The sequence below is a fragment of the Streptopelia decaocto genome, assembly GCF_964273445.1.
Source record: "Streptopelia decaocto genome assembly, chromosome: 6".
Taxonomy (NCBI): Eukaryota; Metazoa; Chordata; class Aves; order Columbiformes; family Columbidae; genus Streptopelia; species Streptopelia decaocto.
The window spans coordinates 24,705,970-24,731,228 of record NC_138660.1 but is presented as its reverse complement, the minus strand read 5'-3'; the positions used below and the strand labels follow the sequence as shown (position 1 = coordinate 24,731,228).

The window sequence follows — 25,259 nt, the reverse complement described above, 5'->3', positions numbered from 1 at the left end:
GCGAGCGGTTTGGTGTTTTTGCAAAGCTGAGACAATATGACCTGCTGACAAAGCAGCTGCACAATTAGTTCACACCACGCGAAAAGCAGAAGTTTGGCTTCCTGGTAACTGAGGAAAAATGTTTCCCTACATGGGATTTTACTTAAGTGGAGCCACAAGCTCCTTCTCAGTGTTGCCTCTCAATCATCTTTCCCCCTTGGTTCTCAACACTGACAGAACTCCAGCAGGTGCTTCTCTGGCTTTGCAGAAGAAACTGCACCCAAACTCTAGCAATATATACTGAATGAAAAATGGCTTAGAGCAAAAGAAATTTACATATTTTTCTGCCGCATCATTTTAAGAAATATCCATTATCACTAGGTATTAAGTATCCTGAAATATCCAAATGAAGACAGCATGAAATACATGTATATGAGACAGTGATGGTAGCTGCCACTCCCTATTCACTGTTTGACATTTCAGGTGTACCAATCATAAGCTGATTTGTCAGCGAGAGGAATACAAATGAGATTAGCCACATATATTCTACAGCCTCACAGACTTCGACCGGTTATGATGTAGCTTTTTTAATACGCAATTTAAAAATACAGAATAAATTACAAAACATTAGGTTACCTGAAAGACAAAAATTCTCTCTCACAAAAAAAAAAAATTAGCTTTAACACATTTTTCTGCAGTGGTATTAAAATGAGATAATTTGAAACTATTTATAATATGTTTGCAAAAGAGCAAGTCACCTCAGAATAATCAGAAACCTGGTGATAAAAATACTCACCTGGAAGAAGGGATGCTCAGACTGAACTGGCAAGTCTACATTAGATAAAGCACTTGCATCAGGTTCCCTTTTCATCCCAGCACCCTGATCACCAAGATGTGCTCCCTTTTCCCACCCTTTTGTGTCTGCCCTGCTTTGGACCTGCCTGGCTTTGTTTAAATAACTACTCTCTTCAGCCAGAAAGAATAATTCTGTGGTTCAGAAACAGACAGAGGTGGAACTGAAGACTGGGAATGCCCAGATCCTATTAAAACCCTAGTATGAAATGCTTCCCAGTCTGGAGCATGGTAGCCCTGGAAAACCTTGCTGATAAAAGTTTCACAGAAAAGGTAACAATTAATGCCTTTGTGCCGAGAGTAAGTATGCACTCTAGGGTCGTGTCACTTAGGTGCATCTTGACTTCTAATTCAAATCCATGAATAGAACGATAGGAAAACTTAAAAAGTAAAATTACTCCCCCCGCCTTACATCCTAGATGTCTTTAGATGGTCTTTAAAGTGTGGCAGTACGATGTTTCATATCTAAACTACAGGCTGTCAGAGAACTGCCTCTGACTAGTGATGTTAAGCACATAGATGCTGCTTCAGCAAACCACAGGGTTGCGAGCAAGGCAGAGTTGTACCTCCTTAATTACTGTGCTGTAATTAAAGCAGTAAAATCTCCTCGGTGTGCAGAGGCAGATATCAAGCATAGGTTATCCTACAGAGAATACGAAAGGAAAAACTCTCATTTCTGTGTTTTCACCGTAGATCCCTGTGTGTCAGGCAGCCATGCCCCATGGCTGGAGAGCTGGCGGCAGCTCAGGTCTTTGCGCTGAGCCTGGCCCAGCAGCTCATCCCAGGAAGAGCTTTTCAGCTTCCTAAGCTGAAAAATTCTAAACTATGTACAAGTTGCATAGGGCTTTTCAGTATAAGCTTCTGTAAAGAAGAGCCTCCACATTAAATTTAGGCATGTTCTGGTTCACCTTCATCTCTTTTGAAGTACTTAGCAATCCAAACAATAATTATAAAAGTACTTTGGACACAATACAATTCTCCACAGAGGTTCAGATTGACATAGAGGCTCTACGAATGAAAATTCACACAAGACAGAATTTTCTCTTAGTCTCTCCCATGTCAGAAAGTCTTCATGGATTACAATGAACAAGGCCCAACATTTCCTCAAGGGTTTGTTTTTATCCCTATGGACAGCACTGTCTGCTGGGGCACCGTTCTGTCAGAAGGTAGTCAGATAAAGGTACCAGTTCCGCAGTGTTTCTGAAAGCATGGAAAGCAGCAGCTTAGAAAACTTCCTTTTAGAAGAGGTGATCTCTCCACCCTCAAAACTGCTGCTCTTCTTAACAGAGCACAAAGCGAGAGAAGCTGTACCTTGGGCTTTGAATAGATACAGTCCAACTTCTCTACTGAGGGTTCATTTATCATCATTTCTGCCTCTTCTGGATATAACAAACTTCTAAGTAACTTAGTCTGAAGGATGTACTAGTCAGTTACTGGAAAAAAGGTTAAGCAAAGGGTTGCTACAACCAGAAGAAATGATCTGCTGGCCTGACGGTGAATTTACCTATCTTGGAAGTGTCCTGACTGATCAAAACTTGACTGATATCTGGAGAGTTAACTACAGCCATTGTCAGCTTACGAAGTCAGTGTGGAGGCAGGAAGGAATCAAATTCCACATCATATTTGAGGACTACTGGACAGTGATACCAACAATTTTCATTTCTAAATGTGAAACAACGTTATATATACAAGACAGCATCAAAAGGGCACATGCAGAGTAATGGAGATGATGCTTGAGATTCATTTGTCTTGCACTGAATTAACTGCAGTAGTTAAATAAGAAATGATGATATGTTGCAGCATACAAACTGCAACAGCATGATGTGTTATGTGTGAAAGCTCAGCTGACTTGGGCTGGAGTTGGTATAGAAAAATTGGCTCCATGTACTTCAGGAAAGTATCAGAGAGACCCTGCAAAAAAAGAGAAACCCAAGTATATACCCCAGGTCTTCTATTCAGAAGACCTGAAGAAAATTTATTATTATTATTTTCTGAAAGCTTGGAAAGAAACATTGTAATGATGAATTTCATTTGTATTGGAATACTGATATCCGTGTTTGATGAAAAAATCGTGAATTAAAAAGTGCTGTGAGCCCTTTGTTGCCATGACGCTCTCAGAAAGAAGATTAGCTCAGGCTTGGGAAATACAGAAGCTTCAGTATAGAAGCTTTTTGGTCTGGAAGGATTTTCTGATAATCCCCTGCCATGGTTTTTTTTCAACTCGACGGGCTTCTTTTACCTACAATATGAAGAAGCAGCGACTACCAAGGAAACACAAGAACAGATAAGGGAGAGTGGAATTTCTCTCACTGGAAGGAAAGAGGAACTTGTTTCTTTTTGAAGCCTCAGCAACTACTTTATCAGTGTACTTCTAGAAGATCTGAAAACTATCAGTTATTAGCCTGCAATTTTAACATCTATTGATTTAATTTCTTTTGGCTCCCAGCTGACGACAGACAATGACAGCATCAGACAACAGCCATCGTTCTCTGAGATGAGAATGCTCCTTACGAGTTTTGAATTGAAGATCCTAATCTCATAGCTAAAGGTTCAGCAAAAGGCCTGTCTTGGATGGTACGATTGTTTTCTTTCACAAAGAAATCACATCAGACGTAACATTCAGTAGAGTAATGAAAAGATTTCATTACTTCTTTATATGCAAGCAGATATTAATTAGGAATTCTCATTGAACTTCAATCATAAAATTCAAATCAGCTGAGCCATTATAAACAGTTGATCTTTAGCTTTTTAGATTTGATTATTTTCTCTTTCCTGTGTTTGAAGGTGAAGGTAGATGTCCCTGGCCCTGACTTACATGACTTTCTACAAAGCTTTCGTTCCAGTCTGAATTAACTCTCTTGAGTTTTGGAACCCTAAAGGAAGAAATACATATGGGAAACTCTCAGAAAGGCCTTAAGATGTGTGTTTCCTTCTTGGATGTGAACTACAGCTTTCACCAGTCCGCTCAGGAAAGGCAGAAGTGGCTCCAGCATGTTACCAGGGAGACTGAAAACCTAATTTGCACATGTGTCAGCCTGCTGCACTACAGAAATTAGTAACGATTTAATGATCTCTGTGAGACTCTTGTTGAATGGAAACAAAGAGCAGATATTGCAGAACCATTTCATACAACGATCCAATGCTGAATTCAGGATAAGTGAAGACTAAGCACAGAAAACAAAGAATTAAATCACTAAAAATAATTGGTGTAAAAGAGGTGGCAAAAGCAAGGTCCTCACACATCTTGTGATAAGGAAGAAATGATTTGTGACTCCCAGCCACCTGAAGATGAAGCTTTCTTACCTGCTGACCAGGAGCAATTGCTTCCTACAGCTGACAGGAGGGGAAGATTAGGACTTTGTGCTGTGCTCCAAAATTCACTGTTCAAGTGAAATTTCTGTGTTGATCTGCAAGTTATGAGGGTGCCCGTAGGTTCCACTGAGAGTGGCAAGACCCTCAAAAGCTGCTACCTGGTTCCTTGGGGCTGGTTCACCCCAGGCTTAGTGATGGAGATTCTGTGCAATTCACACAGTGAGACTTGGCCAACAATTCAACTAGAAACTCTTTCTGGCATTTCTGCAGGAAAAGCATGCCAGGCTCTCACCGTAAACTATTAGTTATTATTGTTACTACTACTTATTTCTGTAATTTGGATGAGAAAGACCTCAAAGGCATGAGAAACTAAGAGGAACAACTCTCCTAAGCTGAGGCTCAAAGCAAAGATTTGGCCTGCATCCATGGGTGCTGGAGGTAAGAAGTGTCCCTTGTGCACTGGCTGGCTGTCCTGCAGCAGAGTATGACTTCTAGTAAAACACTCACAAGTGTAAAAGTGTTTAGTGCGAGGGATGGTACGCCACTTGCAAACTGAAGCTGTAAAAGTAATGGCATTAACTAAGAAAGGACACAGATTAACCTGAAGTTATACCGACAAATGCCACTAATCTTTCATCAATCCGATACTCACTGAAATGAGAAAATTAACCTAGCAAATTTTTGAGGGAAGAAAATCACCTACTTGTGAAAAGAGGTTAACCGCTTTAACGTGGAGAGCACATTGTATATGTCATCGTCATCAGCTTCTTCTCCCTGAAAACGGAAGAAAATCCATTAAGAGAGTTCAGCCACCCAGCACAGAACGTTACTGCAGCGGGAGGAGCAGACTTCTTTGATGGTTTATGTTCACACCAAAACTGACTCCAGATTTTCCAGTGACTGACACACATTCAGAACGGGATGGAAGGTGTCTGTGGTTTTTTTTTTTAATTTAGATTTTACAAATCTGGGGAAACAACAGTCCAAGAATAAATATTGTGCAGCTCAACCAAAACTTTTCATTTAAATTTTATTTTTTGTTTTGGGCATTTAAAAATATCGTTATCCTAAGATACTATGCAAACTGAACAGCAAATTCTCTTAGTGAAACAAGTGGAAATAAGGTACTTCAAAACTCAATTTTTCCAGCAACTTTCTGAAACAAGAAACCCACTTACAATATTTCTTCTCCATTTCACTTTGATAATTTTTTGTATCTGAAAGCCTAACAATTAAGACATTTTCCTGCCTTCAGATGCAATTGTCAATCAATGTTTCTCTCATTATCAAGCTACTAGGAAGCCATAAAGCAGTGGGATATGTGCTGGGGTACAATTATGCACATTTTTGGATTTAAAATCTCTTCAAAACGATGAAATAAGCTTATTAAAATTAATTATTCTGCCAAGTATCACCCAGCAAAGAATATCACAAAGGTCAATGTGTTAAATCCTTGCTACTGCTGTTTTCTTGCTTGCTTTCTCCTGCTTTTCTCTGTTTTTTCTCCCTATCTTCCTCTTTGTCACATGTCTGACCTCCCCACTCCCTTTTCCTCAGTGATCAAAAATTCTTCATTTCTCACAGCTTTTCTCTGAAACCTTCGGTCCTCATCCCTCTCTCATACAGGTGAACATACAATATGCCTGTACGTGGCATGTTAATTAAAGAGAGGAAAAGGCTTATTTTATTTGATATGCAATTCTAAAATAAAGACTGTAGCTTAACTTCCTATAAATGCGCATCAGAAATTAAATGTATCTGCCACCGTGCAGAGCATGACTAGAAGTGGTGAAGGAAAAGATCTATGTAGCCCTTAAGTTATGTTTAAAAAGCATGAGAATTACAACAAATTAAGTAGCGCTACACAAAGTTACGTTGATGTAAAGCAAGAAAAAATGAGTAACGTTTCTATCCTAATTTAATGTATTCTGTCTTATGCATTTTGAAGGATGAATTCTTATGAGCAAATCCCACATACCTCCAGGTTTCAGACCTGCATCTTTATTTCATTCTTTCCAGAGCTCTTTCAACATGTCATTATAAATATTTTACTAAATCCTCTCTTCCATTCAAGACATAATCCAATCTTGATTCTGCATATCTGCATATCCATTTGGGACTACTGGAATCACCACAAGCACCAACGTAAATGCACCTTTCTCTGCATTTTTCATCAGCTTTCACCCATTCTTCCACTTAATTTCTTATGTGCACTGTTTAAATACCAGACTAAATTTTCAAAAGCAGAATTGTCCTGTGGTCTTTCTTTTTACAGCATCAATGCTTTGCAGGCTGAATGGCTAGTTCAAGGGATTTTCTACATGGAGAAACAGCTCAAAATAATTATGAAATAGTTGCTGCTGCACTACGTCTTCAGATGGATAATTTCATGACTTGGTAAGAAGGTTTTTCTGCAGTTTATCATAGCATATTTTAGACAGTCTAACTCAATTACTTTTAAGAAAACAAACCTCCTGCAGCAGATCCTCCACCGAATGGTTGAATCGATCCACAAATTCATCGATGAGCTGGCTGTGGGCTATGTCAACTCTGTTCTGGATTGTGTATTCTTCACTACAGAGAATGCTGTAGGTCTTGCTGCAGGCTTCGAGAACGTCTGACTCCACATGCTTTTCCACAACAAACTTAATCTGTTTCAGTAAGGCATCCAGATGCTGCAGATCAGAAAAGAAATTCAGCTTTCACCTTATCCAAACAATGAATCTCAAAGAAAAAGTCAATCAAAGAATTTAAAATCAAGGTCAGATTAGTAAAATGCCAAATGAAGGCACAGGCTGGTGTGACAGGAATAGTAATCAGATGCCTGAGAGCACCCAGACGTGCCCCATGTACTGTACCTTTTCCATCCTGCCTGTGCTATAGATTTCCAGATCAAAATACTGAGGGATTTGCAAGAGATTTGCAACCTTCTCGGCATCAGCGGAATACTAGAACATCATAGAAACACAAGAAAAAAACAGTGAAGTAAAAATAAACATCTACACTACATAACTAAACAATTTAAAGACAGTTTTAAATGACAGTGAGAGATACTTTGTTGAAAAATGTACCTTTGATAGCAACATGGGAAGTGCAATAATGAAATGCTCAGTCAATTTATTCCTGTCATCTATCTGCGTTTTTCTTTCTTTTGCTGTCAAGACCTGCAAGCAATCAAAAACACCTAAAGTAAATACAATTTCTGCATATAGCATTCATTATTTTTTCTATAGTTTGCATTACAAACATAAATCCATGCAAGTATCTTTTTAATAAATCAAAAGAGGAGGGAATAAAAAACTCAAACACATTTGGACCAAAGAGTGATTAAATGGGAGGACCATGTGTCCTAAGAAGCCGTGATTGAAAAGGAAAATATTATATCATCCAGAATGATGTTGTCTCAACACATCAACATTTTTGCAGGATTGAAATTCAAATATAACCCAAGTCACTGGAAGTTTTGCTATTGCTTCCAAGCAAATTGAGCTCTGGCTTTCACACATCAAACAAAGTGTTAACATAAGACCTCAGGGCAAACTGAAGTATAATTAAGAAAACCAAAACCAAACCACACGGTAACAGTGATTTTCATTAGCAGATTCAAGGCCTCATCTCTCTCTGAACTGGAATGTAATTCTCAGTGAGAACATACATCCAGGTTCACAGAACTCATTTACAAATTTCAGTGACAGATATACTGAGGCTACTAATGCTGTCATAGCAAAACCACCTTGAAACAGGGAATAGAGACAATAATCAAACCAGCATGCTTCATGAAAGCTTAGATCTGGCTTTGTGGCTTCAGAGAAGGAAAGAATACTTTTGAAAACAAATGATGATAATAAAATACTCAAATTAGCTAATGATTTATGTGTAGCAAAGCTGCCAGACTGCACAATAAGGGTTACAAGCTAAAGTCAGAGAAGAAATTATTTCACAAGACAGTGAGTGCATCATTAGAAACCTGCTCCCATTTCAACTCTGAGAATACGCCAGCGAGATCACGAGAACACGACAAACCTCTCCTGACAAGTCAGAGATCCCTGCAGTTACCATCCCACAACTCATGATCTAACTGAAAAGAAGCAAAAGCTACATGTCATACCTACGTCTCTCTGTGAGGGAGGAGGAACAGCGGGAAACAAAACACGTGCCTGAATGACCGGTGGCCTATTCTGTCAGCAGGGAACCAAAATCACCATGGAAGTGAAGTGGAACGGGTTTGTCGCCACAGCTCCTGTCCCCAGCGCTGGTGCCGCACCAGCCATGCCAGCAGAAGCCATCACAAAAGCAGCAGGTCAGGCTCCCACCCCGAACCACCCAGACAGGTTCTGCTGACCAAATACTGCTAATTCAGTGGTGCTATTAATTAATCTGGGTCCCTGGGATGATCTTGAGGCTCTTTCGATCATCCTTCAGAAGATGAAATTTATTTTATTGAAGTGTTTTCTTCAGCTTTGAATAAATACAGACATTGAAAATCTAAGGTTAAGCAATTTGCTGAAGTGAACTGTAGAAACCTGGTGGAAAAAAAAAAAAAAATACCCGGAAAGCTAATAGTGACATTATTTGGTGCTTCAAACAGAAAATACAACCATGACATTTTTGTCACATTTAAAGGTTGCTTTGTCTGCTAGAATAGTTTGCAGTTAGACGCAAAACACAGTTAAGTTGTGCTGACAATACAGTCCTGGTAACACAGGGTAATACATGATTGTGTGAATTCGAGTAAGTGCTTTCATAGATTCCCCCCTCACCTCTGAAGTGTAACGAAATTAGGATTTCTTAGAATATGCTTTATAAATTAAGGTACATAAAGTATGTTTAAATTGATTGCTTCTTGGAGATTTTCCCTGAGATGCTGTTTCTGGACATGAGGCTAACCTGCTTTTGGCACATAAATGTTAAGAAGCTAAGTAACTGCATTTAGATTAGCAATAAAGAATGCTAATTCTGTCTTCAGACTGCACCTTCATTAAGCCTATGGCTTTCTTTAATAAACTAGTTAGGATTATTCAGAAGAGAACCTAACAAAAGTACCAAATGTTCACATAGGTTTATTTCATTTTGGTCTAACCTAACTACTATTATTGGGGACTATAAAAAATCAGGAAAATACGTTTGGGAAGCTGAGACTCTTTTGGAATGTGGATGCTGAATTCATGGAGAATACAGTGGAAAGCCTGTTGATCACCCTGACCTTGTGATTTATACTGAAATGCTTAGAAGTGCATGCCCAGCCTCAGGAATGGAATTCCACTGATCCCCAGTCACTATAACATAAATGAAAGAGGCAGCTTGATTGCAATATAGTCGGGATGTTAAATTCTTAAGTTTTTAGGGCTCCCAGTGGAAGAGGCCAAAGAGGATGGATACATAATACCACAGACGCATTCAGGTTGGTCCCAGTCCCACCTCCAGCTCAGGGCTCAGACCAGTGAGCTCAGGACTTTGTCCAGCCAGGACGAGGACAGAAACTGCACAAATTCTCAGCTGTTCCAGTGCTCAACTACTCTCACGATGAAGGTACTGTTTGTTTTTTCTGCAAATTTTATGCTCAACTTAGCAGCACGTTCCTTTTTATGGAAGACAGCAGAGGTAATCTTGTTCTGATCCTGAGCTCTACACTTTCAGTTCTAATCTAGACTTAACATGAAGGGCTATAGATGTGAGTACATTATAGGTGTAAGCCAGGGGTATGATAAAAAGAACACCTATAAAATATTTTTAAAATATCTTCGTGCTGTAAATTTGTATTACTTCGCAATGCAAAACTCAAAATGGAAAACACAAAACCCAAACCTGTCCAGAAATTTCTACTATTTTTCTTCAAAAATGTTCAATGAAACAGGAAATACCAATTAGAAAAAATTGAATTCTAAAGTGTTAAAATATGGAATTGTAGGTAAACATTTTCTGTTACTATGGTAACACACAGAGGTCCGAGCTACCTATTGCAGCACCACTTACTCTCTTGCCAGTGCCTCTTCCTACGGGAGGATGCGCCTCAGCAGCTTGTCTGATGGTACACACCATCAGCTCGATCAGAGCACTCTCCTGCCGGTCAGACATTGCTGCGGAGGAAGAAGAACAAGTCACATCAGTTCTCATGTGTGTGCAAGACATTTTAAAGATGACAGATCCGTGAATGCAGTTGTAAATCACGGGGAATAGTGAACACCACAGACGACGTCATTTTGTCCCATTTGTAAAACCAAGGCTTTTTTGCTTGCTCTATGAATTACCATTCGCATCATCTCAAATTGATATGACAGAACTGAATGAAGTCCAGAGTCTGGAAAAAGGATGAATGAAAGGGAATGCAACAAAGATCTACAAAATAAAGAGCATCATGGAGGACAGAGATCGACTGACTATTCACTGTCACTTCCTTATAAAATATCCTTCCTGCCAAGGAAGTATTATTTCTGGTTTTCAGGCAGTACTTCTGGTCAAATCTAGAGGATCAAACCCCACTAGGCTACGCAGAAACAAAGAACCAAAGTGTCTGATTTCCTAAGGAAATTACCATATAAATACCACAATTGTAGCAAGTAGATACCAAAAGGTCAGATTTTGAAACACTGAGATGATGAAGCAGTAAGAGTACATTGATTTTTCAACCACTTAACCCCTGCGAAGGTCCCTGAAGCAGGAGAATCCTAAAGGATTACAAAGGATCTTGGATGACACTCATTACCATGAGGGACTCTTTGCCACCAGCCTCCCTGGCTCCCCTGTGCATGCAGATCTATTATTAGCCAAAGGAGATTTGAAACTAACGGCGAAAGAATCCTCTTAGTTTTTTTTTTTCCTCTTGAGAATTCATTAGGTTTTAACATTGTCTGAAAAAGCTCCATATTTAATTAACACCATCTGAAGTGCTAGTTTATTCAAAATTGTATTAGCTATTTAATTTATTGAAATGTTCATGTATGCACTACTTATTTAAACATTAAGACAAGAAGCCCTAGCCTTTCATATTAGGGAACCTTTCCTTTTAATATTAGGGAACCTTTCCTTTTAATATTAGGGAACAGCCAGCTTCCCCAGATGAAAAATAGAGTATGAAAATGCTGCTTTTGAAGCAAAGTGCATTAAAAATGGATTAAACTAAAACCTTCTTCAAATTTGCTTTCTAAACAAACCACAACATAAATACCTCTATCACCCACAGTGAAAACACCTTTTTAAGGAATAATCAACAACATTCTGTGATATCAATACAGAGGTTAAACAAATACCTTCTTCTCCTTGGACTGGTTCCTCCAAGAGCAATTCTGTCATACATTCCCAGTCCTTCAGCAGTTCTTGTGAGCTCTCCCACAAACTGTCCACCAAATAGGCTGCGTGTTCGTGCAACTAGAAAATCCAAAGCAACCATGAGTACAGTGTTCTGGTACGAACACCAGTTCCTCAGTTTTCACAATCATTTGGCCATGGAGAGTGTCCTGGACACGTACTCTTACATTAGTTGGAAAGAAAATTCAGTTTGCAACTAACTCTGGAAGGCATTCTTCCAACTGAATGAGACAACTGCACGACAATAGGGATGCATTTTAATGGGAAATGGAATAAAGACAAATTGAGCTTTTTTTTCCATAAAGCAGCTTTTTTGTGAAACAAAAAAAAACCACAAACAAACAAACTTTCTCAGAGTTTTGACCTAGAAGCCATAAACGTACTGCATTATAAAAAGGAGAGATCATAAAACTAATAGTGGTGATATATTCATTTTGAACAGGCATTTATTTTTCATACATGCTGCTATGTGCTCAGAAAGCAGTAGCAGAAAACCTACTGATTTCAGGGGGTACAGAATTAACACTAACTTGAACTGCAAAAAAAGTTCTCATGTGAATGAACACAGCTATTGTAAAGTGAGAAAAATAATCCATAGGCTTCTATTGTTTTGTAAACTGTTCTTCAATCATCATCAAAAAGTAACAAGCACAATATGCAGATCTGATTTGCTTGCCTGATATGGGACTGAATCCTTAACCGGAAAACATTAAGAGTGTAGGGAAGGAGGTGTCAGTACATTTACCCCCTGTTGTGATTCTGACAGCTTTGGGCAAAATGTCATTTGCCACAGTCCTTATTGAAGTCTGTCACAGGGTGATGTATTTCCTCTTCTGAACGCACACTCTCAGATGCAGAGCTTACATCTAGTCCTGCGCAGACAGAAACTCCCCGTTCTCTAACTCTTTATTAAAATTGGAGCCATAATATGCTACTTTATTTCTAAAAACTCTCTAAAAACCAGTAATAGCAAAAACCAGCCCTGAGAGAGAAGTGATCTCAGGGAGCAGCATCTGCCTTGCATGGGGAGGCCCTTTGCTCATCATGGCTTCGGGAGCAAAGCTGAGTCTTGTTTCTCCTCGGAAGGACAGACAAGCTTAAGGCCAGGTGACCCCTGTCACACTCAGATTTAAGGTATTTTCACCAGAAAATATAATGATCTATTACAATCTAAGTTTTTTAGAACATGGAACTAAAAACACATTCAGATAGCCGGCTGAACATTCACACAGGTAGTGACATTTCAGCCAGACCTAATTTGGAGCTTTATAAAGTGTTTCTAAAAAATGTTAACATTAGAACTGCACCTGAATGTTTTCCTTCCTTCTGAGCATCTCCAATTGCATTTCTTTCCATTTTCATGGTGAAGTGTCTTGTACAAGGCTTTATAATAATTAAAATACCTGATTGCAACACCTTTCCTTTTACTTTTTACACCAAAATATATTACCTTCCCTTCTGCAGAGAAACATTTCTGTCATTCCTTTCTTTCAGCCTTCCTTTGTCACCTATTTATTACCAAATCAAATGTATCATTTTTAAACCTTTCCCCCTCTATCTTTAGAGCATTCTGTACCTGATAGTTTATCTTCTCAAGTTTTCCTCCACTACCATTCCCCATCTGAATTACTATTAGTATGTGTAGCATAAAACTTCCCATTTTTGCTACCTCTGTAGACATAAACTATGGGCACAATCCCATCCCAAACGTGTTCATCAAACACTAATGTAGTACTAAGTGCAGTGGGAACATGCAAGGGCAAAATAAACCACAAAGAGATTTTGAGTTGAATTTGCTTGATGGACAAGGAAATGGGGGGCAGGGTAAAGGGCACAGAGTATTTCTGAAATTGTGAAAAAAACCAAACCAAAACGACAACAAAACAAAGCAAACAAAAAAAAAAGCCAGGAGAAAGATAACTTGTTACTGCATGTTCATAAATCACTACTTAAATGCCAGGTTTTATTAAACATGTAAAGGCTAAAAATGATTTTTTTACCTCGCTTTCAAGAAAGAAAAGAACCAACATTCTAATAAGGTTTCCATTTGGACTATTTCGTCCCCTCCTCTTTGCTAGAGCCTCTTCAGCTTGGGGATCATGTCTGCTGAACAGTCTACAAATAAGCAAAAGGAGTTCTCGTGTTTATCAAAACAAATCTCATTTCTGCAATAATATGATGAGCATTCATTCCTGATACAGTATATTTGTTCATAAAATAAGGTGAAAGTATCTCAAGCTATTTCTTTCAAGGGAAAGGGGGCATAACCTCTGCCAGTCTCAAGAGATGAACTTATCTTCAGAGTCTTCAAGTTTACAGGGCTTGAAGAATTTCACACAGCAAAACGTATTTATATTGAAAGGCTTTGCACAGTTTTATATATTTGAATAATTTGTATAGTTTTGCATTTTTAACTTATGAAGTCTTAAAGTGGTGGTAGCACTTACTCCACTAGTACCGTAAGAACTAAAGTTGTATCTTCACTGGTGACGCTGACTGGGATATGGCACAAACTTACTTGACATCCCAGCAGCATAAAGAATAAAGCAAGCTATGATAACAGTCAATTTTTTTTTTTCAGGTAGATCATGCATTCTGCATCAAGCTCCCTGATGCACGGCTAGTTCTAAACTACTCTCAAATTCGCTCACTTAAAGAGACCTCAGCTGTGTCTACATTATAGTCACAGCAATCATAGTTTTACCCTGAGAAGCTTGAAAACTGTTCCTTGCTTTTGCAGTGAAACCGCACTCACAAAGCTCATTAGAAATACGAAACGCAGTATACTGGTTCACTACGGTAATTCACTGAAATGAGAAGAATGAGTTACACACATATTTTAAAGACATCACCCTTTGCTCCCTGCTTATCTTACCAGATAAGAAATCAGCACATCTGCAGGTGCTAAAATACCTCAGGACATGCACCTCACTGATCCTCTGTATTATTTGCTTTTCTTTGCTTACTACACAGAGAAAGTCTAGTGACTAGATTACAGGTAGAAAGTCATACTTAAATGTAAAAAATGAGGTGAGATAAACCCCACCTTGAATGCCTCAGGTAGATTCTAACTTATTGAAGTGGAGCGCCAGCTCCTACGTGTTAGCAGAGACCAGGAGAAAATGTGTGTTAGGAATGGGACAATCTCCTCTCAATGCTATTTACGTTGAGAGACCTTTACAGAACACTGCATCCTATCTCATTGTAAAGAAGTTAGGATAAAGTTTTGTCTTTACGCTAAGTGCACTGAGGTGAAGACATGGCTTCATTTACCTTCAAGGCATTTTTCAGAATTATTTTGTCACATGTTGATTAACAAAGGAATTTCAGTACATATTTTTAAAAAGAACCTAACCCTTTCCTGTAACTTGTAAAATGTTGTGTAGGAAACTAAATGTAACTGAATTCACAATTTTGAAATAAACTAGTTTCAAACTTTGTAAAAATGATGCCTGCCTATCAGGTAGTCCATCAAGGAGGTATAGGTCCTATATATATTGACACAACAGTAATTCAGCAAGAGCTGCAGGACTTAAATAAAATTTAGAGGTTTATGCTGCCTTTGTATATTTAGTCCTTAAGGAGTTAGGAGAAGTTATCTGAATTATAGATATAGAAAAATAAAAACTCAGTTTCTTCAAGTCTTTAGGTCTTGAACTTAAACAACAGACTAAGTGTGTGCTTTAAATTAAATACCTGATTTGTTAAATTGGGCTATTTCACTCTATTGCTGCTTTGATTTTTGATCTTACCTCTCCTGGGAAGCAATCACAAATCTGGTCTGATTCCAGGCCAACTGATAACTTACTTTTTGTGAAGGAATTCTCCAGCTGCTACTGCAACAGGCCGGTGTGCTGAATACACCAAGTGATAAACATTCTCACAGTCTTCATTCGACAGAGCTTCTTCGCTTCCACTGAAAGAGTCAGAAAGTAACAAATGGTTTATTTCAATCTCCTCACCTCCCATAACTTACTTTTGACAGCCACAAGATTGATTTCCTTTATACAAAATCCTAAATGGCTGAACACCGACTTCAAGGATCTTTGGTTCAATTTCCAAATACAGAGATGTTTAAGGTGCCTGTAAGTTTGTCTGATTTCCTTATCCCAGTTGTATCAATATAGACATAAAAGAACGTTATGAAAAAAATGTCATCACTACTTACAAATCTTGCCCTGCTTAATTATTTAGACCATCACACTAACTACAATGCACATATCACATTAGGACTGAATCATGGTGTGCATTTAGAATTACAACAATGCTGGTACAATAAATTGTCCATCACTTTTACCATTGTTATTGTACTGACTAGACTTAGACTCGATTTTCAACATCAAGGAACTGAATCTGATCATACCCTGCTGTGCTGAATAAAAGATGATTAAAAGATTGGGGTTTGTAACGATTTATTGACAAGAACAAGCCACGTTTTACCCTTTTTTTGGGTAAATGACATAGCTGGGGCTTCTGCAGTTCCTGAGCTCGAGGTAGATTTTTCTTGGAGTTTTCTGAAACTCAGAAAAACTTCCATTTTTCAGCAGTATTCCTGAAAAATGCCATGACCATGGAACAATTATATTCCATCAATGGTATCAAAATATCACCACTGTTGCACACAGGAATATTACTTCCCTCCTTGTTTAGTCAGCATTCATTGGAAACATTTATGTATCAGGACTCTATATGTAATAATTTGCCTTCATACTACAATTAATTTTTAATTGTCCATTTCCCATTACGACTGTTCATGACACCTTTTTGGAGTTCCTACCTGCTAGAATATTGCCCTGTGCTGTTCAACGCGACCCACATTCTTCTAGGGCTAAATGTATTTAGCTACATTTTCATCATGCAACCAAGGAGGAAACAGGAAGAAAAAAAGGTGCACTAGATCATTTTGGACCTGCGTTCCCAAACGCTACTAATAATGTAGGGAACAGACGTTTTCTACATCTCATTTGTGATCATGTTTGTTATAGTTGCTTTAAAAATGTAACAGTAGAAACATTATTTCCTTTCTTCCTAATATTACAAGTCTAATATCTGTACAGCAGAGTGACACATAAAGATGAAGTTCAGACTTCTTTACTAAGAGGGAAAGCTAGTCTAATCCTTCACCCAAAGCCTGCACGTCCAAAAATGCTCTTTCAAGTAGTGCCACAGGGTATAAAGTATGATGCAGAAATTCTATACATCTGTTCATAAAACAGATTTTCTTTAAGATAGGTTTTACTGAATGTACGATAAAAGCTTAGCAGCGCTCCTCCAGCAGGACACTCGTGAGGCTGCTGCGGACAGGCTGGGGGCCTGGAAGATAAAAAGTATAAATGCCCTTTGTGCCCTCCACAACAACAGAGGCACTAATAGTCTCAATACATTACACATTTTTACACTATACCTACTGTATTTCCATGAGATGGAATAACTTACTTTAGCTTTGTGACCATATTATTACATATTCAGTTCAACTTCATATGAAATGTAAAGTAACAGATTCACTTCATTACACAAGCAAAGAAATAAAGTCAAATATTACTGGCTTAGGAAACTTTCAAAGGGAATATATTGGTTTTGAAAATTACTTACTGAAGTATTAGCGTGACTAATCGAATGGCTTCCACAGCGACATCATATTCCTTATCAAGTGTCATTGATACAATGCGATCCTGAAAAGGAATTTTATTACAATGACAAAACAGAAACACACAGCTATCAGATGAAGAATCCTATAGCTACAAAATAAATACTCTTGGGGAGAAAGATCTTTCAGCTAGACACTTGAAAGCTGTTTAATATTCAACCATTTAATGTGCATCTGAGGAAGCTGCGTGCTGTACGCACAATGGAACAACAGGCAAGCACACAGAAATGGCAAGGGCTTAACAAACAGTCCTTATCCTTGTGAGTTTTCCAGGAAAAAGTAAGCAGACCTTGGGGTCGACGTACTGTTCTGCACTGGTCTTATTTAACAGCTCTTTCCTGAAAAGGAATGTACTGGGGTTGGATGACAGCAGAAGAGTTCCATCCCTTTATCCTCCTGAAACAAATCATCTGAGAGCAATGAATGCTGCATATATGCGTGCTTGGAAATACTGTGAAAAAAAACAAACACACACCAACACCTGAATATATGCATCTGTGTATTGCCTATAAAGTTGTGGCCTTCACACCTGGCTACATCTTAAGGTTTGGAGTTGATCTCAAGAATTACACTACAGAACTTCTGCAGGCACGTGGGAAATTCTGTGACTTTGCTTTGTATTTTCCTAAACTCTTTCTCCTGGAGACAAGCATAGCTATTTCCAATCTAATGTAATGATTTTATAACTTCTAAGGACCCTGTAGTTATGAGAAGTCTCCTAAGGGTTTCTTTCTCCTTTGTTTCAGTTTGCTTACTGGCAACTAAAAATAGATGTGATTAGTGTATGTTGTCCTCCCCATCTGGGAGGAATTGCTATCCATCCATAAAAATGCACTATGTCTTGATGTTCTTTGCTTGACTGATCAAGTTAATGAAAAGAAATTGGGCCATCTGAAAATAAAACTTGATTTCTCTGGCTTGACCTGCTTCAGGAAGGACTAGGTACTATATGACATTTTGGGATGTGAAAAAATACAAGTCAGCTGATGGAAAAGCAACAAGGGAAGTGTTAGGAAACAGTGGAAGTCACCAAGAACAGATTAGAACAAAATAAAGGTGTTGACCTCTTTTCTCTACTATTCCAGGCATTTAAAGGTTGAAGGTGAATATCACGCAACTGATGTTATTTCAACATTGAAATGTAGGGCCAGTATGTAAAGAATGTATTGTGGCTGTCCCAAGTGCTACCTCTCAACAAAACCAGGTCTGTAGAGACACTTTGTGTCACTATGACTGAATGCACCTCTATCCATCACCATTAAGTTCCTGGGAAACTGCATGCATTTAACTTTTACATCTGGACAGTTTTACAGACTGTTGAGAAGTCCATGAAGAGACTCAAACAGTGAGACAAGTTTCCAAACAAGAAATTCTGTGTATGGACATGACAAAAAATTTGTTGTCAATTTTTCCTAAGGTCCTGGACAAGGAACAACATCTAATATTATAACAACAACATCAAGAGAAAGAACAGCCAGAGATACTGATCTGAAAAGTTTCAGTGAAATGTCATATATTCCCTCAAAGTGTATCTTGCACTCCAAGAAGCCACAGGGAGGGAACTGCACACAAGTATAAAACTCCTCCTGCATCTCTGAAGAAAGCCCGGAAGGGTTCTTCTCTCCTGCCTACAGTGCAAGAGCTGCTCTCTGAAGTCCTTTTGGACTTTGAAACCGACGGATGCAATAAGGTTTTCTTATCCAAAAAGACTGTTCTCTCAATTTTTCCCAGAAACATCAGGCTTAAAATAAAACGTGGATGCATTCTTTCTTATTTTCTAACAGCAGGTCTGTGTGATGGCCACTGCCAAGCAGGCACCAAGACCTTTGAAAATGAGACCTAAACACCTAATGCCTCTGGAAGGTGCAATTTCTGTGGTGTAGTAAGTTACAAACCCCAGCTGCTCCATCTGCTTCGACAGAAATTTCCTGTACCATCGCAGAGCAGCAGAACAGGACGCATATCTGTCGTTAAAACTTTAAGTATTATATTTCACTGTCTGCGAAGATCAGCTTGCAGTGATGTATTAGGCTGTGAATAAGGCTGTCTGCAGAGCAAATCTACCTCTTCTTGGGCTGTGGAGACAGCACTGGCCTGCCAGGGGTCAGGGACAAGGGACAGAACAAAACGGCTGCATCTAAACCTGCTGGTGTCTTGACTTGGGCACTGACTGCAAAAGAGCTAATTCACATCTTTTCCATGTGGCTTCAGTTAATGTTTGTGTCACGACTTCTTGATGGAAAACAAAAGCCTCCTCTTTGATGGACACGTTTTCTTTTGATGGACAAAGCTTATTTTCTAGCATAGCTACTCCTAGGAACACAGATAAACACAGAGACCATGAGAGTTTTAGTGGCCTATCTCAAAATAAATCGAATCACAGAAGGAGCAAATATAAACAAATCTGTAAGTCTGCACAGATGGAACAACAAAAGCAGCAGATTTGGAGGATTTATTTTTCTGGAATGTGAACTAGTATTTCTGGTTGCCCTGAGACAATAAGCAAACTAGACCTATGGAGGCATTACAGAAGTAGTCTAAGGTCCCAAACTGTTTGCCAGGAGCTTTTCTATCAAAGGAGAGTTTGTCTTTATTGCAATAGTCCCAGAAACTGACCTTATAAAATTAGAAGAATATAGACCCTGAAGTGATCTCACAAAATGATCTAGTTTTATCTCCTACTTTACAGTCAACTTTACCAAGTTCTTTCCTGACAGATATTTATTTAATCTGTCCTTAAAAATACCACATGAAGGAGATCATTAATAAAGAATCTGTTCTATTATATAATTTTGGACAAAATGCCTTAATATCTAGACTTCTACTGCAGTCTAAGCATCCTTTTTTCTCCATCTCAAGTGAATGTGGTAAAAGGCTGATTAACATTATGTTTTGATTGTTTACCTACAGGGAAGATATGACGAGGTTTCTATATTTTGTGCTTTCCTAGATCAAACTGGAGGAGTCAATAGTAACTGCAATGACAGACAAAACCAGTGAAGCAGTATAAAATCTACAGTGAGAAGTTAAATCTCATTACAGTAGTTATTTATGAGTATTTAAATCTCCACTTCTTTTCTAAACTATTTTTCATCAGCATTATAATAATGATTTAAACAAAAATGAATCAGCCAGCTCCACTTCTTTTTAAATTAATTTTTCATCAGTATTATAATAATGATTTAAATGAAAAGAAATTAAAATAGTTTTTCCTTGGGGTTAGCCTTTACCACAGTTCTGTGTTCTCCAGAACAGAAAAGTGATGGTACGAGGTGCAACCCGACGTGGTGACAGTGCTCGAAAGCTTTCCTCGCAGGGCATCCAAGCAGATGCAATGACTGTATTGCTACACTCATCTCTCCAGATACTCCACTTATAAAATAAAGCAGCCACACCACAAAGTCAATTAGCAGCCACATTCTCACCAAGATATTAAGCAAAAAGTCAGTTTGTTTGTGCTAGTAAAAAAGCCCATGAAATATTCCTTCAGGACAATCATGCTCAGGGGTTTGTCCAAAAGCACAAAGCCAGCTTCTGTTCTGCAGGAAGGTATTTCACTGTGTAGGATACAGTGGTACAGATTGAAGTATCTCTTCCTCTGAGCACAAGTACATATTCAGCTAAAAAACGCTCTTACAAACAATCTTTTGTTACAGGCTATTACTTCCAGTTGTATTTTGGATTGTGTGAAAAACGCAGTACACGTATTTAAAATTCAATAAATCTAAAATTAACTAAGTACAAGCAGATTGAATAATGACAATATATAAACTATCAATAATACAAACAGACAAATAATCATGCTGGCCAAGCCTGACGAATCTTTCAAGATAAACACTGTAAAATGAATTTGGCTTAATCTCAGCATTCAGTAACACAGTTTTACTACAGCAGTTACAAGCCTTGTTGCAAACAAATGAGTTTATTTTTGCATTTAATATACATGACTCAAAGACCGCAACAGGATGAGACAGATGATACTTTTATTTTCTGTACTCCTTCCAAAAACTGTATTTCCTCTTACCTTGAATCTATTAGTGAACAGCTCCAGTTTTGGAAATAACTCTCTGTTGGTATACAGACTCTGAAGAGCTTTCAAACACTTCAACCTCACTTCACCTTGCTAAATAAAACACACTAAGATTAGCTGATAGAACACCCTAATCAAACGCACATGAATATTAAATAATATCGCATTGTAATTTGTTTAATGTACAGTTTAAAATTTTATGCAAATGAGTTACCAAAGCCAATTTGCAATTCAGCTGAAACCCAAAAACCACATGCAGCTGCCTACAAACAATGTTAAATTTTCTCCCTATTTGCATATATAAATAATTTAATGTACCATCAGCTAAATGTCTGTTAGTGTTTCCCACAAAAAGACAGTGCCTATGGATCAAGGTTTGTCGCCTATAGGAAGGTGGATGATGAAGAGAAGGGCTGGATCCCTGGGCACAGGCACAGTGTTGGCAAACCATGGATTCTTGTTGAAAAATATTTATAGATAGCAAAAAGGTTAAAAGCACAAATCCGCTCAGATATAAACTGTAGAGTTCACTGCACTGTAAACTTACTTCTATAAAAGTGAGTACACTGCCAAGTCTAAGGCCTTAAGCGGCTCAAGAACTAATGCGTATTATTGAACTTTATAAATAAAACTCCATATCCAAAGGGCTTCATTTCTGAGCCTGTCTATTCTCTAATCAAGTCTGTATTTAAGAAACTGCTCAAGCTACAAACTGAAAGAACATTGAGAGACTGACATAAAAACAGAAGCTAAAAATCCTTAATTTTTAGTTTCTTTCTTCCTTCCCACCTATTTCAAAAATTTAAGTAGAAAATATAAGAAGGGAAGGACAGAAGTTGAAAGGAGGATTTTCAGGAGAACTTTGCCTTGAAGAATGACTGTTCCTGAGAAATCACATCTTTATATCTGAGGAGTCTCTGAGCACTCATGCTCTCTTCTAGGGATCTTCCTGATTCCCATTCCAGAGAAAGTCAATGAGACAGAAGTTACGTTTAAAGGATCTACCGTAAGATCTTTCAAGGTACAGAGAAGAACTTCCTTGAACAAAAGCTTCATATGAATGTGATCAACTGCTAAAAAAGCACAGAGAAATGCTGCTCTTTGTTCCCTTAATGGTACGTGTGTTGCAGGAAGGTTGTATCACCCTGGTCCCTCTAGCTGAGCGCAGAGGTCCAGCAGACAGAGGCAATCCCTGGAAACCACTGCCTTTCTTAGCAGACAAATGACAGGAGGAAGACCTTTTACACTGTTGGTCAAGGATGGAATTAATCTCTTTGAAGACAGAAGAGCCCCTGCACATCAGCCTGCTAATCCTGTAAAGGTTTTGAAATAGAGTCAGGGGAGATTAGTGACAGGAACCCCCAGGGAAGCATAAACAGCCATGACCTGGAGAAGAATCTGAGCAAGGCAGAAGGGAAGGTGCACATGGCTACACTGCTCTCAAGTCCGGAATGGAGGAAAAGAGACATCCCACAGACCATCAAGAGGCCAGACATGAGATGTTTCTGGAGTAACTATGAGAATCATGGAAGGAACATCCCAAACACTTTGGGGAAAGAAACACAGCAGACGTTTCCTGTCTAGCAAGGAAGTAAGTGGGTGGGAATGCTAAAATTAGGGTCATTCCTAAGAACTTAGGCCAGGGTCAAAGCTGCAAACACAATGATGCAGTGCTACAACAAAAAGAGACTTAGCTAAGAGATTAGCTTATTTCAACAAATGAATTAACTAGGAGGTCAAGTACAAGAGGAATACATAATCCAGAAGGAAGATAAAATAAAAGAGGCCTGGGCACAGTAGGGAATGGACACAAGAGGTAATGAAGAAAACTTCCGGTAAATATCTTTGTAGCACAACAAAGAAAAGTTGCTTTGAAGGAAGAGGAAAAAAGTAATTGTCACTTTTTCAGTGCACAGTGGGTAGGAAAGGAAATAATAAATTAAAATTACAACACAAACTATTCAGCTTAAGTGAGGAAGAACTTTAAGTGCCAAACATTGTTAAGCACTCAAACTGCTACAAAAAAGCTGTGGAAAACTCAATACTAGAGGGTTTTTGTAGAAAAAAGTGATCATCTGTGAGCAACACTGCAGATATACAGTGAACTCTGCCTTGAGCAGGAAAAGAATAAGCAAAAATATTTCCCAGAATAGATTTTAGCCCATTTTTCTGCAATTCTGAGCTGAAGCTCATGGTGAGTATGAGTCAACCTAAGGCAGCACAGATTTGCGACCTTTAATTCTGTTAAAGAAAATGAGCATCACTTTCCAGCCATTTTTGTGTAGTCACATCTATGCTCTATAGACAGAACATATCTGAAAGGAAAGCCTTGCTGTTTTCTGAGTAAATAAAGGACAAAATGTTTGCATTATCCACATTCTAACAACTAAGACCTTCCATTCTCTGGAGTTTCATCTTCCAGAAAAATATACTTACTTGGGAGTTTTGTCCATATCATAATTGTCAAACTTAATTATTGCAAAATCCTGACTTCACCCATACTGTCATCGGTTCTATGCATGCCTCTTTCTCCAGTTTAATTATTCCTATAATGCCCCTTTTCTCAAAGCATTTTTAGATAATTAATTATATATTTTTGTTACATAAAATACTTTTTCATTAATATGATAAATGCTTCACACTAATACTTAATGGTTAATGCTTTCTGTTAATTACCATTGGAAATCAGAACCTAAAACCAAAATATCAAATGTTTATCAACACTGTTAAATGACAAACATTTCAAATATCGTTCCTATTTTTCTTGAGCCAATCCTTCAGACACTTCTGAGTTTTCAGGAAACATTGTTACTGCTGCTAACAAAGCAAAAAGCAATAGATACACCTCTCATGCAGTGGTGCGGGGAGTCTACATTTGTCTGGGACACTCGTGCCCTACTCAGAATTCTATTTAATATGGCAGAGCTGTGAAGATGAATCCATGCTGATGGAAGCACAATGTTTTCTTAGTTTTTACATGCTAATCAACGATCTGTAACTCTTGGGTGAGACTCACAGTGATCTATAGCCTGGCACTGAGCCAGCTTACATTCTTATTAATGTTCCACACAGCTGATACTTTTGAGTATTAGTTCATCGTTTCCCAATGAGAACCAGACTTCTCTTAACATTCAGGGATAGTGCAGCTCCAGAAATGGCAATTGAAGGTGCGCTATGCCAGTTTCTATATAATCTTAATAAAAATAAAGCTTTATTTTTTCATCCTTTTAAGTTAGGATGTCATCAAAATGAAGTATTCAAATCCCATCTGTTCCAAAGGACCTTGGCCTTCACTCCTCTCACAGAAATAGCCAATAAGTAAAGTAGAGGCATGCGAAGGAGAAAAAAGCCTTTTCTTCTGTGTTAGGAACTGCTGTAAGAACCATGACTGTCTTGGTATCTAGAGACACAATTACGGTTTCAAATCAGTTCCATGCATCAATGAGGCAGGAAAATTAAGACTGGACAGTTTGATTTAACACTTTCTTTTTTTAAAGGAGGTTTTTTAAATGCAACTATATTATAGTTTTAGATATTTTTAATTTATGCTCCTAGATCCACAGGAATGAAAAAGATGGTTAAAAGGAAAGAAAGGCAGAACTAGAAACTCACATTCAAATAAGAAAGTAATCTATGTAAATAACAAAAACCCCTATAGACATTGATCTGAAATCTGGGACAGAGGTAGGATAAACATACAAAATATAGAGACTGCCCAAATTAGAGAACTAAACTTCTCTATCCTACCGTTCAAAGACTACACTGGAGCTACTACAAAGAAGTCTAAGAACTGTGTCTTCCCTGTGATTTAATTTGTGTGTCATCTGAAGCAGAATATGAAACTGCTCATGAATCTCTTGCACAGCTGCCTCCTCTCCTTTTTGTAGTAGAGAGCTTCCAGAGAAGTTCATCATTTTGGGGTGACCTCCATCCCCATGAAATGGAAATACCATCTGACTATTGCCTTAGCCTTCATGCTATTAAGGCATCTTGTACTTTTGGAGGGTTTGTGTCTTTAATCGTCTCTTATTCCATCTTTTTTTTCAATATATTCTTCCAATTACACTGCCTTCCTCCTTTCTGTGCCTCGCCAAATGTCTCTCTGTCCATTCTCTCCTTTTTCAGCCTTTGAAC

The 25,259-nt window shown here is 38.3% G+C and overlaps 1 protein-coding gene across 2 annotated transcripts in view; it reads right to left on the bottom strand.

The window, feature by feature from the left end:
• The window catches only part of STAG1 (STAG1 cohesin complex component), a 173,895-nt gene that overhangs the window by 33,694 nt on the left and 114,942 nt on the right, over window positions 1-25,259 (bottom strand). For both annotated transcript variants that reach the window (XM_082056882.1, XM_082056883.1), the window contains 10 exons: window positions 21,120-21,218; window positions 17,041-17,120; window positions 15,257-15,364; window positions 13,449-13,563; window positions 11,391-11,508; window positions 10,117-10,220; window positions 7,215-7,307; window positions 7,002-7,091; window positions 6,615-6,818; window positions 4,847-4,917 (listed from right to left, as the gene is read on the bottom strand). In XM_082056882.1, coding sequence (XP_081913008.1) covers window positions 4,847-4,917; window positions 6,615-6,818; window positions 7,002-7,091; window positions 7,215-7,307; window positions 10,117-10,220; window positions 11,391-11,508; window positions 13,449-13,563; window positions 15,257-15,364; window positions 17,041-17,120; window positions 21,120-21,218 — 1,082 coding nt within the window. The remainder of the gene's footprint in view (window positions 1-4,846; window positions 4,918-6,614; window positions 6,819-7,001; window positions 7,092-7,214; window positions 7,308-10,116; window positions 10,221-11,390; window positions 11,509-13,448; window positions 13,564-15,256; window positions 15,365-17,040; window positions 17,121-21,119; window positions 21,219-25,259) is intronic.